Raw genomic sequence first — 12,645 nt, forward strand, 5'->3', positions numbered from 1 at the left:
AATTAAACAGAGGTTTCATGCATGTTTGGCACATTTCACTTCAACAATCTTTCAACAACAACTGATGACTCACACAAATTACTCTCGAATTCATAGATTAAACTGATTGAATATCCGAGAAAAGTAGAGCAATACAAAGCCCTAGCAAATAGATGGACTAGGGGGAAAAAATCTGCCTCCAAAAGATGGAAGATATGGTGTAATCCTACACCTCCAAAAATATTACAAGTGGGGGCTTCTCCCTTTCTTAACGGGGCCCATCTCACTTGCCTTGCTGTTTCTCAAATAGAAGTACGGGGGTCCCCCCATGGAACCAATGAGTCACAAAGCAATCCCAACCAAGCAGCAGACCCGGTTTCTGTTGGCTCTCCAAGTACATCCACAGCCACTCCACCTTTCTCTGAATAATTTCGAATTATATATGAAAAATTCTATCATGAAAACCTATAGTGAGACAAATTTGACAAATTCCTAGAAACTAAGGAGTTTTGAAAGCAGTTGAAATTAAGTGTAAGCATAGAATTTCTTTTCACAATATATCCTAAACAAAAATAACCTTTTTGTTGCATTTTCTATAAAGTTGAAAGCAACAATTTTGGAACAACAAAAGCCACCACTACATTAACACAATCCTTGCACTCTTTCATCCTTAATAGCAACACTCGTAATCACAAATGATTTTCATAAAAAAAGAAAGAAAAGAGATCCATCAATTTGGAGTTTTGGACAATCCAAACAATACCAAAACTAACAAGAAGACACTTAAAAAAGAAAAAAAAGTAAAAATTACAATACAAATAAACCGAAAAAGGTAAAAAACACCAGAGATCGCTCTCTTATTCCCTCCCGATCAAATTCAGAAGGAGAATAAAGTTTTTTTTAATAAAAATAAAAAACTAGGCCACCATAACGGCCGCCACCGCTACCGCCGTGGCCGCCGCGACCCATGGCTCGGCGCAAGCCCTGCCGCCGGCGGCGTTCTCATCATTCGCGGCCTTCTCATCACCCGCCGGCGCCTCCTCCGGCCCCGCCGGTGCGGGCGGCGACGCGTGGTGGCGCTTCCTTGACTTGGTAGGCGCCTCCGCCTCGGCCGCCGGCGCAGGCGCAGGCGCTTTCGCCTTCTCCGGCTTGAACAGCTCCCGCGGCTCGAGCACCGCGTCGATCATGTACACCGCCAGCGGGTCCTCGTCGATCAGCGTACCCGTGATCGTGGCCACCATCACCGTCGTCTTCAGCGTCACCACCTCGCCGTCGTTCTGGACCGTAAAGTTGTAGTTCTTCGCCGTCCCGTCCGTGGCCAGCGTATTGACGACTCCGTTGTTGGATTTGAGCATCTGGATCGAGTTGTAGACCGGGATCCCGTGGTAGAGGAGCACCGAGAGCTTGCCGTCGGCGGTGAGGTTCTTGAACTTGGGCATGAAAGCCTTCATCGCCCGGTCGATCGGGCAGAATACCGTCAATCCTCCGCCGACGTTGCTCTCGAAGGTCATCTCGGCGTCGCCCGTGGCAACGAGTAGATCGGCGAAGGTCTTGCAGCCCTTTTTGGACATGAGGGTGGTGATGTTCACCTGGGCGGGCGCCGGCGTGGGGGCCTCCGCCTCCGGCGACGAGAGGACGGAGCTGATCTCGATGACGGCGAGGTCGTAGGAGATTTCTTCGATGGACTTGACGAAGTTGACCGGGGCGGAGTCGGCGACGTCCTCGGCGGAGAAGGATACGCGGCCGGCGCGGTGGTTGGTGATGTTGACGAAGCCGGTGGTGCCAGGGGCGGTGCCGGTGGCCTGGAAGAGGGAGGAGGAGGCTGCTGTGCCGCCGTTAAGCTGGTGGAGATTCTTGGCGCCGAAGTAGTCGACGAGGACATGGAGGGAGAGAACGTTCTTGAGGGCGGAGACGGTGAGGTGCTTGGCGAGGAGGGGGGCCATGCCGGCGTTGCTGACGGCGAGGACGGTGATGGTCTTCCGGCGGTTGATCTCGCCGGCAAGGTGGGTGGCGGTGAGGTAGTTGTTGAAGGTCGAGAACTCTGGGTGCTCCGCGAGGATCTCGGTGATGTTGTGTCCGTGGGACACCTGAATGTAGCCGGAGAGGAAGAGGAGGGAGAGGAGGAGGCCAAGGGATAAGAGAAGCCGCATTGTCACTGTTATTCTTGCCCTGGCCCGGAGATGTCTGGGATAGTGGAGATCCGGTGGGGATAAACGGAAGTGGAGGAGGAGGAAAAGGAGGAGAAGGCCGGAGGCGGAGGGGAGAGAGAGAGAGAGAGAGAAGCAGGGGAGGACAGAAGTAGAGCAGAGCTGGGTCTGGCCACGGAGAGGCGGAGATCTAGCAAGAGTCGGTAATTAAATAATCTCAATCTTCAATCTTATTACCATGAAGTGCCACTGACTGTAAAGTTACTCTTCCTCTAGTAATTATTTCAAGGCTAAATTCTGGATGGCTCCATTGATTTGAATGACACTCGCATCATAGGTTTTTATTTTTAAAAAAATGTTATGGTAACAATATATCTGAAGTTATTAAGAAATTTTTGATTTATTTTTAATTTTTAAGACCAAGTGATTCTTTTAATTACACTTCATAAACAAATCAATTATACGAATTCAATTAATGAATTAGACATGAATTTGGCTATTCATTATAAGTATTGAATATTAACATAAGATTTCTTTTATATGGTACAAATTAATGATATTATATGTTGTCGCTAGTATTATTTTTTACAAAATAAATAAATCACATGACATGACAATATATGATTGTGCATGGTACTTACTTACACCACGTATAGATAGTTGAGTGCGATCCGTAGACAAATTTTCAGTAAGTTTTAGAAGGTAAGAGCGGTAGTAAGCCTTCAAAAGGACATCTTATGCCGTCCAAATAAGGAATTTTAGGAAGAAGTCAACTTCCAATGAAGTACCAAGGTGCATGCTAGAAATTTTGATTAGTAGATTAATAGGTCAAAGTAGTACTCAGCTAGCAAACTAAAGTATATGACTAGAAGGATGTCAGACTCAGACTGAGCACCAAGGGTGCAAGCAAAAATGATAAATGTGTACGTTAAAACATCCAGGTACATACCAAGCGCTTGGGATGCAGACAAAGAGGGGAGGGAGCTATTGGCCAATATGAGGTTTCTAGTAGAGTTGAACCTAAAGCAATTATCACTACATAAAATATAAAAGAAGTGGTAGCACTATATAGTAGCCCTACGGTGCAAAACAGTAAAAACCAATTTCAAAGCTACATGGTAACATCTATTTGTCTTTGAAGATAAAGACAGTGGAATCCATTACTATCTATTTTTTTCAATTTGGCACTGTAATGGAATGCCCGTCCATTGATATACTTATTTTTCTTACTATTTTTTTCGTACTATCCTATCTCGAGGGGAAAAAAGAGCAGGAACACAACGTATATATTAAGACCATAATGCCGCATCTCCTGCCCTCAATTGCCACATGAGAAGATGATTTTGAATGATATTCTGTTTCCACAATTTACTATCCTTATCTCTTTATATATTTATATTTGAATGGATAAATATATACAAAAAAAATATTTTTATATTTGTTATATTTGTTTTTTTCTGAAAATATGATATGTCTATCAAATTATTCCTGAACTACAAATATTCTCACGCAATGAATAGTTTACAGATGCCGTGACTACACTTTTATTCTCTCTCATCTTTTTTATTTTTTTTTTATTTTTTATTCTCTCTGATCTTGGGTAGAGAAAAGTGGATGCTGTTAAGCGTTAACATGCACCGCAGATGTTAAAAGAATACAGGAGCTTTTCACGTGCAAACGGGATGCCTTCTGGCATCATGTTTTTTTTGTTTTTTTTTTGTCCATTCCGTCACCATCATCAAGTTACCTGGTTAAAACACTGGCTAAGATTATGGTACTTAAAACAATGATGCCGGGTCTGCATCCACGTCAAAAGCGAGAGACAGAGTAGCGTGGAGGCAGCACGTGCTTCTGGGTTCTTCTCACCGCAAAGCATGGCTTCCCCAAAAGCATCCTGTCCCTCGGCTTTGTTTTTCTCAAACAACTGAACGTTGATTAATGATCCTACGGTTGAAATTAATCTAAACCAACGAATAAATAACCCTCCGCCTACGTACTCCAGAAGCTCTTCATTGGTCGGTGGACTCTGTGCAAACGGTTACACCGCCACCAACGGCGCCAAGATTAGGGCTCTCTATCTTGGGCGTTCGATGGCAGGGGATCCTTCCCCGGATGAGTTCCAACTTTCGGTACCTCGAAAATTCAAAAGCAAAACTCGATAGATCTCCATAAAAAGTTTCTTTGCGTATCCCCATCCACCCGTAGTCTTCCGAAGACCCATCCAAATTACAGCCTGTTCCTTACCCTTCAATTGCCACACGAGCTTGGTTGCAATCTTGCACACGTAGCAGTGAATGAGGACTGTATCTTCTTTCTCTTTTTTTTTCTTTTTGGTGATCGGTACAGTATGATTTTTTTTTCCTGTAGGGATATAATGTTTCAAAAATATCGTATCTTGAACCAATATTTTTTTTTTTCAGAGAAGCGCAACACTTCTAAAGAAAGCATCTAAAGAAAAAAAATGAAAACTGAAGTGCAACCTAAAGAATCTTTCTCGTAATGGCCCCTTCTTTGTTAAACTCCTTGGCATTTCATTTGCTACCATGACAATTGGTACATTTTTCTATTTTGTGAATACGCATGAGTACTTTGAATCAAGTCTATACTTCTGACCATCCAATATTCTCAATAGTGTGTTGAAATATGGGTTCCCGATTCGATAGCTCCATATGTTTCTTAATCCCGCTCGTGAATTTAAAATTTAAAAATATTTAAAAATTAAAAATTAAAACAGATATATTTATTTTTTAAAATTAATTTTTTTTAAGTTAAAATTCCAGGACTTTTTCTCTTGATTCCCTACTACCGTTGGTACTAACAGAATACAACATGGTAACAGCTTGATGACATCTTTCCTCTCGGATTGAAGGAACTCTCAGTAAATCAATGGCAACGCTGCCGAGGACGTAGAACAATGAATGAAGCAGCAAACGTTCTCAATGCTGGAATCCAAAACGAAGAAATTAAATATATTTCAGTCGAGAAGATTAATCTATATGCGGATTCGACAACTCGGCAAGACATTGCACTTGTGCCTACCATGAGATCCATACTTCTTCCAATTCGTATCAACAAATAGATCATGTGTGCATACTGCACATACCAGTCTGAGGCTTCCGCACTTAAATCCACTAAGATAGACCAAAAATTTTTACTCATCAAACTTATTATTTCCTCTACATCAAATATTCAATGCATTTTACAGTGCTAAAACACCAAGATACTGATGCGCAAGATGATCGATCTCAAATAAGTTCACCACCACGGGGAAAAATCCTCAATCATCAGGGGGAGACTTCTATAAATATCGACAAACAACATTAGATCTAACATGAATTTTCTACTTCATCCCTTGGGGCTATCAGAACCGTTTGTTTACTGGCAATCCTGCAATCCTTTCAGCCTTTTTCTTGAGGTCTGTTTCATCCATTACAGCAGGAATTCTTTCTCATCTCTTTCAGCAAATTCTCCACCTTCTCATTACTCATGCCATCTCCCTGCCTTTAATTCATTGCGTGCCTTTCTCCACCTTCTCTCGTGCCTCTCTGAGCATCGCCATCTTTGCTTCAGCCTGATGCCGGAGTGGGTCATTGATCTTTTTCTTCAGCTTCTCTCCTTTCATCCTCCACTCTTTCAGCCTACTAGCCTCTGATGACATCTAAAGATTCTGTTTTAAACCAATATATAGGATTCAGGGTGTGATAAGTTATGCTTAAATTTTTGCAGCAGCCTGTCTACACTCTCTTTGAATGCTGGACTAAGGATTTGATCAGGTGTGTCTGGAGATTTGGATAGCTCTATCTTGAGAGCTTCCAGTTTCTCTTGCAGGCCCGTAGCAATAAAGGCATTTGTCACTTCCTCGTCTGCTTTGTTGACTCAATTTCTCTATAGCATGCGAACTGGAGACTTGGACTTTGCTTCTCTTGCTGCCTTCTTTGTCAGCTGTCACTTGAGCAAGGTCAGCTTCCTTCTTGATGTTACGTAGGCCATCTATATCCATATATTTCTCCAAGCTCCTGAATAAATTAAAAAATTATTTCAATGCCTTTGCTCAAGAAGGCATTGATGGATTGCTTAATTTGTGGATGCAAAATGATAAAACGAGGTACACGTCCATGGCCTTCATGACCATAGGCTTCATCAGTTGGAAAGTTCAAGATTGATCAGCGTGCGCCCCACCTAAGGTTGCTGAAAGAATAACGACATTGTACATGGCATTGTATACCTCAAATTGAACCTTGAATGCTCACAAAATTTCTAGCATTAATACAGTAGCAACTATTTTACAAATATTGCTAAATTAGAGATGAGCATATAGTAGCATTTTGAAAAAAGAAATAGTTTAAGATGTATAAAGAAAGAGTGGCCACAAAGCTATTAAATTTATAAACAACAATAATGTGATTATTGAGAAATTTACAAAAAGGGGGTCGGATTTTTCTCCTAATTCTAATAGGATCCACTTTCTTAAATAGACATGACTAGTAGAAATAATTTTTAGAATAGCCAAAATACTACAGGAGGTAATCTTGGCTCCTATATCAGCTTTACCTTCTATTGCTTCAACTGATTCTTTTTGAATTGGAAGATATGCCTGATCAAAATCTTTTCCAAAAGAGAAAACCTTCACATTGACCGAACTGTTTCAGAAGCTTAAATGATAGAATTTGGACCTGATCGTTGGGAGTGCGACCTCTCTAGAAGGGGTTCTACATCATAGATTTTGAAAAGTTATCCATTTTTTTAAAAAATATCATCTCAATTGGACATCGGATAACCAAGTTATGGTTTTCCAAAATTTGGCTCACGATCTGGCTTTTTGATGTAATGGATCTTATTTCTGGATAATGTCCAATCTTATCCGTAGTGGACAAAGTGATCTACATCAAGTCTGGTGATTCTTCTAGATCAATTACTGTGGTCCTAGAGATTACAAATCGGACCTAATATAATGAGAAAAAGGAGTACACACCGCAGACCTACTAATTTGGTTTGAAAGAATCTAACAATAAAATTCCATTTTAATCGGCGGTCATCCATTCCCCAGGTTAATTTAGAAAGTGGCAAAGACTATCAAAGCAGTGATGATCCCGCCAAAGGTAGCCCCTATACAATCCTGCAAGAAGAAATGAGACAAGTTGCAAAATTTATTATATTCATTGTAATATATCAAGATATCTTACATTTCTACTATATTTCTATTATATTCCAGATTTAGTTAAAAATATTAAAAAAATATTTTAGATGCACCGGTGAGCTATAAACTATTGACCATGATAATTATTATATCTTTGGAGAGTTAGGAGTACAAATCAATAGATATTGTAAAGCCAATGTAATCGCCATGTAAGAATGACTAACAGAATGCGTTTGTTTTGGATGGGAATGGAGCTTGAGTGGTTCATTATTTTATGATCATTATAGAAGAACCCTCTGATTCAAATAACTATCAAGGAGATAGGTGAATTCGTTCATTGTTGTTATGATGAGTGAAACATTTTTACTTATATAGAGTTCATTATTTTCTTTCTATGTTGTTATTTTATGTGATTTATATTTTCTTCCATTTGAAGAAGGAGAAGCATTGCTGGTATACTTGTCTATATTCAAACTGTTTTTCTTCCCATCCAGCTTAATATTTACTGGAGGATGCAAAAAAAATTTACCTACCTTTTGGCACTGTGCTTGTAGGTAGTAATAGGTGCAATAGCTTCATTGCTTGATTAAATAAGTTCTAGACAAGTTATTGTGGACTTTGTCCAGTACTTGACTTTTTAGGACTTTCATCAATTAAAATACCTAGATATTGCTTGTCTCAAACTTGATCCCTAGCCAATCCAAATTCATAAATAATTAAATGAATGCCCGCTTAAGTTTGTCCTATGATTTGTCAAACGCTCTTTGGCCTCCTAGAGCTTGATTGTGATTCTGGAGGATTATCGGATATAATGCGGACCACTTTGATTACTACAAGTAGTGCTGGATAGGATGTAAGAGTGAGATCTGTCACATCAGAAAGTCGAGTCGTAAGCTAAATTCACAGAGGCCATAACTTGGTCATACAACATCGGATTGAGATGGTCATTTTTTTTAAATCAGGTAACTTTTCAAGATCTATGATATGAATCCAATACCTTTAGGGGATGATACATCTAGTAATTATGCCCAAATTCCATCGTTTGGACCTTGAAATAGGCCGGACAAATCAAAAAAAAAAATTTGGATAAGATTTTGACTAAACGTATCTCTCAATTCGAGAAAAATCAGGCTAAATGATAGAAGATGGAGTTGATCTAGAAGTTAAGATGTATCTTCTGAAGAATTTTAGTATTTTTGAGTTTATTTCTATTGGTCATGCCTATTTTAAGAAAGAAAGTTTTATTAGAATTAAGAAGAGAAATTTGACCTAAACTGTGCAAGGGCTGATCTCACTATTATAAATAAAGACTATGTATCTTAGTGTGGATCATTAATGAAAGAAAATAGGACATCAACCCTATTTTCGCACTTTTCACCTTTCTCTATTTTTTTTTTGAGAGATTTGAGTTGAGCGGGTTGAGAAAAAATAATTCTTCATTCTCTTCAAAGTCATAAACCCTTCCTAGGGACTCCTCGCATGCACTATCCAATTAGGCCCGCTCTCTCAAGAAAATCGCTCTCTGAACGACTCCTGTCTCGACTACTGCTGATACTTTTTTTTTCTCTTTAATAAAAAACTCTTTCTCTTGTGTCACAGCTAATCTGGCACATTATCTAAACAAAGTCAAGAACCAGATAGGACATTGGATTAGATTGCATCATAATAAACCAAAATTAAATTAAGAAAATTTGCTACTATCAGCCTATTTGACAATCTAGCAATTTTACCCAACTAACTCCTAAATTCTAATTTTGCCCCTCTTATATCTTCTAGTCAACCACTTGTTCCTTGACGTTGTCTTTAACCAAAGGAAGATTGGTATAAGCTAGCTGATGCACTAAATTTGTCATGCTCCAAACCCAAAATCATGAGCCACGGAAACGACAACCAACGCATAATAATAGAAAACTTTTCCACAAGTATGCAAGACATCTCATCACGATATCATAAGGTAAGAAACATAATAAAAAATCAATTAAATGTCCCAAAATTTAATTAGCTAAAATCCAAACTTTATGTATCATAAAATTTTAAGTATATTTAATAATCTTACATCATATTTTTATAAAATCCTAAAATAAAATGACTAAAACTCTACTTCTAATCACTTTTCTGAAGTAAATTCTTGCATTAGCTTAGTTCTCAGAATCTGTAAAAGTAGTAAGATATCGAATAATGAGCTAGACAAACCGATAAGTTTAAAACCAAATTTACATATGCAACATTATCAAAATATCATGCATGAGAATCCAATCTTTCTTAAAATTCAAATTTTGTTTATGAATCGAATTTTTTTAAAACATTAGGTTTATCTCGTCAATCATAAGCTATGACCATCTTTTTTTTATGGTAGGATCATGATATCACGCATCTTCTTACAGTGTGCCACGTATCTTCTTATAGTGATGTCCTTCAAGATCATGTATCTGCTTGCAGTATCCCATATATTCTCTTATGACATAAATCCATCAGGAATAATCACGTGTCAACGTATATACCCCACTAGCAGGATCCTTAACATAGTCAGGCTGAGAGTCCAAATCGATCGTATATCAAAGCTTTTTTTCACAAAACATGTTTCATGCAATATCGAAATCAATCAATCATATTCCATAAACAAATTCAAAACAGTTGATTATGCATCAAATAATATTTCCTAATAAGATGTATTCAATAATTAAATACTATTAATACGACTCAAAATTCAATGATATAAATAATTTATAATTTATCAATAAATCTAGAGAAAGGGTTATATCACTTTTCTCACAAATGGAATCAACCGACAATTCAATTAACTTCAAAAATCGCTCTCAGAGCCTAATTTTTAAAAATTATATGTTTATCAGAATATAGCCATGATTGTTTTAAGAATAAAAATTCTAAATCCCAACATCCTTATAGAGCTGGTCAAGCAGGAGTGCTCGGTATCCCAGTTTGGTCCAATCAAGGTTAGACTAGGATAGAGAGGCTCGATGGAAATAAATTAGGACCAAATTCCATGGTACTCAATAAAGACTACATATTGTCCGACTAATAGGATAGATCAAAGCCCCTTTACTAAAGTCAACTGGGTCCAAAACAAAGGACTCGGGACCCCACCTCTAGCTCCATAGATCGAGTAGAGAGAAAAAGAACTTAGAGAGAGAAAGGAGAAGAAATGAGAGAAAGAGAGAGAATACATGGGACTGTCTCTCCTCTTCTTTGTTTTGTAGTAGCATAGCAAAACGGAGTGGGTGGTTAATTGGGGGTCTTCTTAAGAAGGAGAAGAAGGGGAGAAGGGATGGCGATTTGGCAGTGGGACAGTGGTTAGGCCCAAGGGTTTGGTAGCCGGTGGCAATGGTTCACGATGCCGGTGGCTGATGGATAAAAAATATTTTTTTTTGTGCATATATATCATCCTAAATATATAAAATTGAATGAATACCCTAATAAAATTACTATTTGTATGTATATCCTTTTTTTTTTCTTTTTTTGCATATATATCCATACCATCTAATGTCTTTATAAAATAAATGACTTAAAACTAAAATGATTGAAATGTCCTTATAGGTAGATATGCAAAAAGACTTATAAGGGTATACACTTAAATATCAACTTTACGAGGGTATTCATATAATTTTTTTATATTTAGAAGGGTATACATTCAAAAAATTTATTAAAAAAAATCAAAACTCGGATGGAACTTTTTAAGTCTTTTATAATTCAGTTGGATCGACAAGTCAAAAATAGATTGAGCCACATTATCAATTTCATGACTCGGTCAAATTAGAATATTAGATGATCATTTTGGTAATACTATTCTCTATTTGATTTTGATATAATTATCATTATTGAATCTATGATATCTATATATTTTTTATTATTTTTAAAATATTAAAGCATATCAAATTTAAATTAATTATAGATGCTGAGATTAGTAAAATATTTTTTTAGTGATTTGTAAATGTTGAGTTGTTGTTTATTTTTTAGGCGAGAATTTTATAAAAACAACATGATTCATTCTATAGGAGTTGATATTAACACAAGATAATGTGACATAATAATAATAATCTTTTTTGGCTATCTTTTTTTATTAAAAATAATTGAATTATCTTTTCTGAATTTTAATAATTTAATTAAATTTTTTTAAGTGTATACCCTCTTAAATATACGTAATTAGATGAATACCCTTACAAAGTTGCGATTTACATGTATATCTTTATAAAGTTTTTTTGTGCGTCTATCTATAAGGATATTTTAGTCATTTTAAATTTAAATTATTTTTTTTAATGACGTTAAATGGTATTGATACATATATAAAAAACGAAAGAACAAGAAGGCTATGCATGCAAAATACGTATTTTATGAGGATATTCATGCAAATAGTAATTTTACGAGAATATTTATATAAATTTGTATATTTTGAAGGGTATACATGTAAAAAATTTAAAATAAAAAAAAATGGCAAAGGAAACGGGGGTTTTGACCCTTCCGCCAAAATCTTCATGGTGTTCGGTGGCTAGGCTCCAGCAACAACCGCAATGAACTAATGCGGGGAACTGGTCACAATCTCCGGTGACAAGCACTAACAGTAGGAAAGGTCAGAGAAAAAGAAATATGATCGACTTTTAAATTTGAAGATAGGAGATAAACAAAGTGGTCCCTGGCAGCAACACCTTCCAACTTGCACAGAGCTCAACCTTAGGGGTAGTTTATAGCACCATCATGAACTAATTACCTGCCATAATAATCATGCAAAAAAAGAAAGGCACCAACCCAGCTCTCCACTATCCAACCATCAAAAAATTAAGCTTTGGCCATACCGGAGGGCCCCTCCCTCGCATTTGAGCCAGATTTTAGTTTCTGATTCTGTTGGCTAGTCTTACATTAGAATAGGATGAGCAGCCGTTGTACCTCCAAAAAGAAAATTAAGCTTGATCACATCAAAGGGAAGAGGTAGCCAAGAACAAGTAAGGCAGATAGGAGGAACAACGAGCCAAGGCTACCCCAATGCTTTCCGAACATAATCAACCTTCCTCGTCCGTACTCATTAGCTATTTTGAAGTCAGTAGCCATCCATAAAGCGCAACAAGTAATAACCTACTAAAACAACCTTTCATTACGAGAATATCCTTGGGACCGTGCATGCAATATAGGAAATTGATGGAAGCATTATCAGGTGGCAAGAGAACTGAGGTAGCACCTGCGGCATGACTATATCAAGCTAGAATAGACGACTGCCAAATAGTCTGGGCAAGAGGTCAGAGAACACTTTCATTTCTCTTTTGGGTCAAGTGTGTATTTTTCGTGCGAAAAAAGGATTTCTCCTCCTTCAGGTGAATCCATCGGATCATCTACTAGTTGCTTTAAGATCTATGTAAATGGATGAATGGTGGA

The 12,645-nt window shown here is 37.8% G+C and overlaps 1 protein-coding gene across 1 annotated transcript; it reads right to left on the reverse strand.

The window, feature by feature from the left end:
- Positions 1-539: 539 nt before the first annotated feature.
- On the reverse strand, positions 540-2,300 carry LOC120111351 (fasciclin-like arabinogalactan protein 2). The gene has a single exon (XM_039128276.1). It carries the CDS (start codon positions 2,127-2,129, stop codon positions 897-899), a length of 1,233 nt encoding a protein of 410 aa, XP_038984204.1. The 5' UTR covers positions 2,130-2,300; the 3' UTR covers positions 540-896.
- Positions 2,301-12,645: the final 10,345 nt, after the last annotated feature.

This window comes from Phoenix dactylifera, chromosome 7, assembly GCF_009389715.1.
Source record: "Phoenix dactylifera cultivar Barhee BC4 chromosome 7, palm_55x_up_171113_PBpolish2nd_filt_p, whole genome shotgun sequence".
Classification (NCBI taxonomy): domain Eukaryota; kingdom Viridiplantae; phylum Streptophyta; class Magnoliopsida; order Arecales; family Arecaceae; genus Phoenix; species Phoenix dactylifera.

Coding starts and splice junctions, on each gene's coding strand:
- LOC120111351 (XM_039128276.1), bottom strand. CDS start 2,129: ATGCGGCTTCTCTTATCCCTTGGCCTCCTCCTCTCCCTCCTCTTCCTC.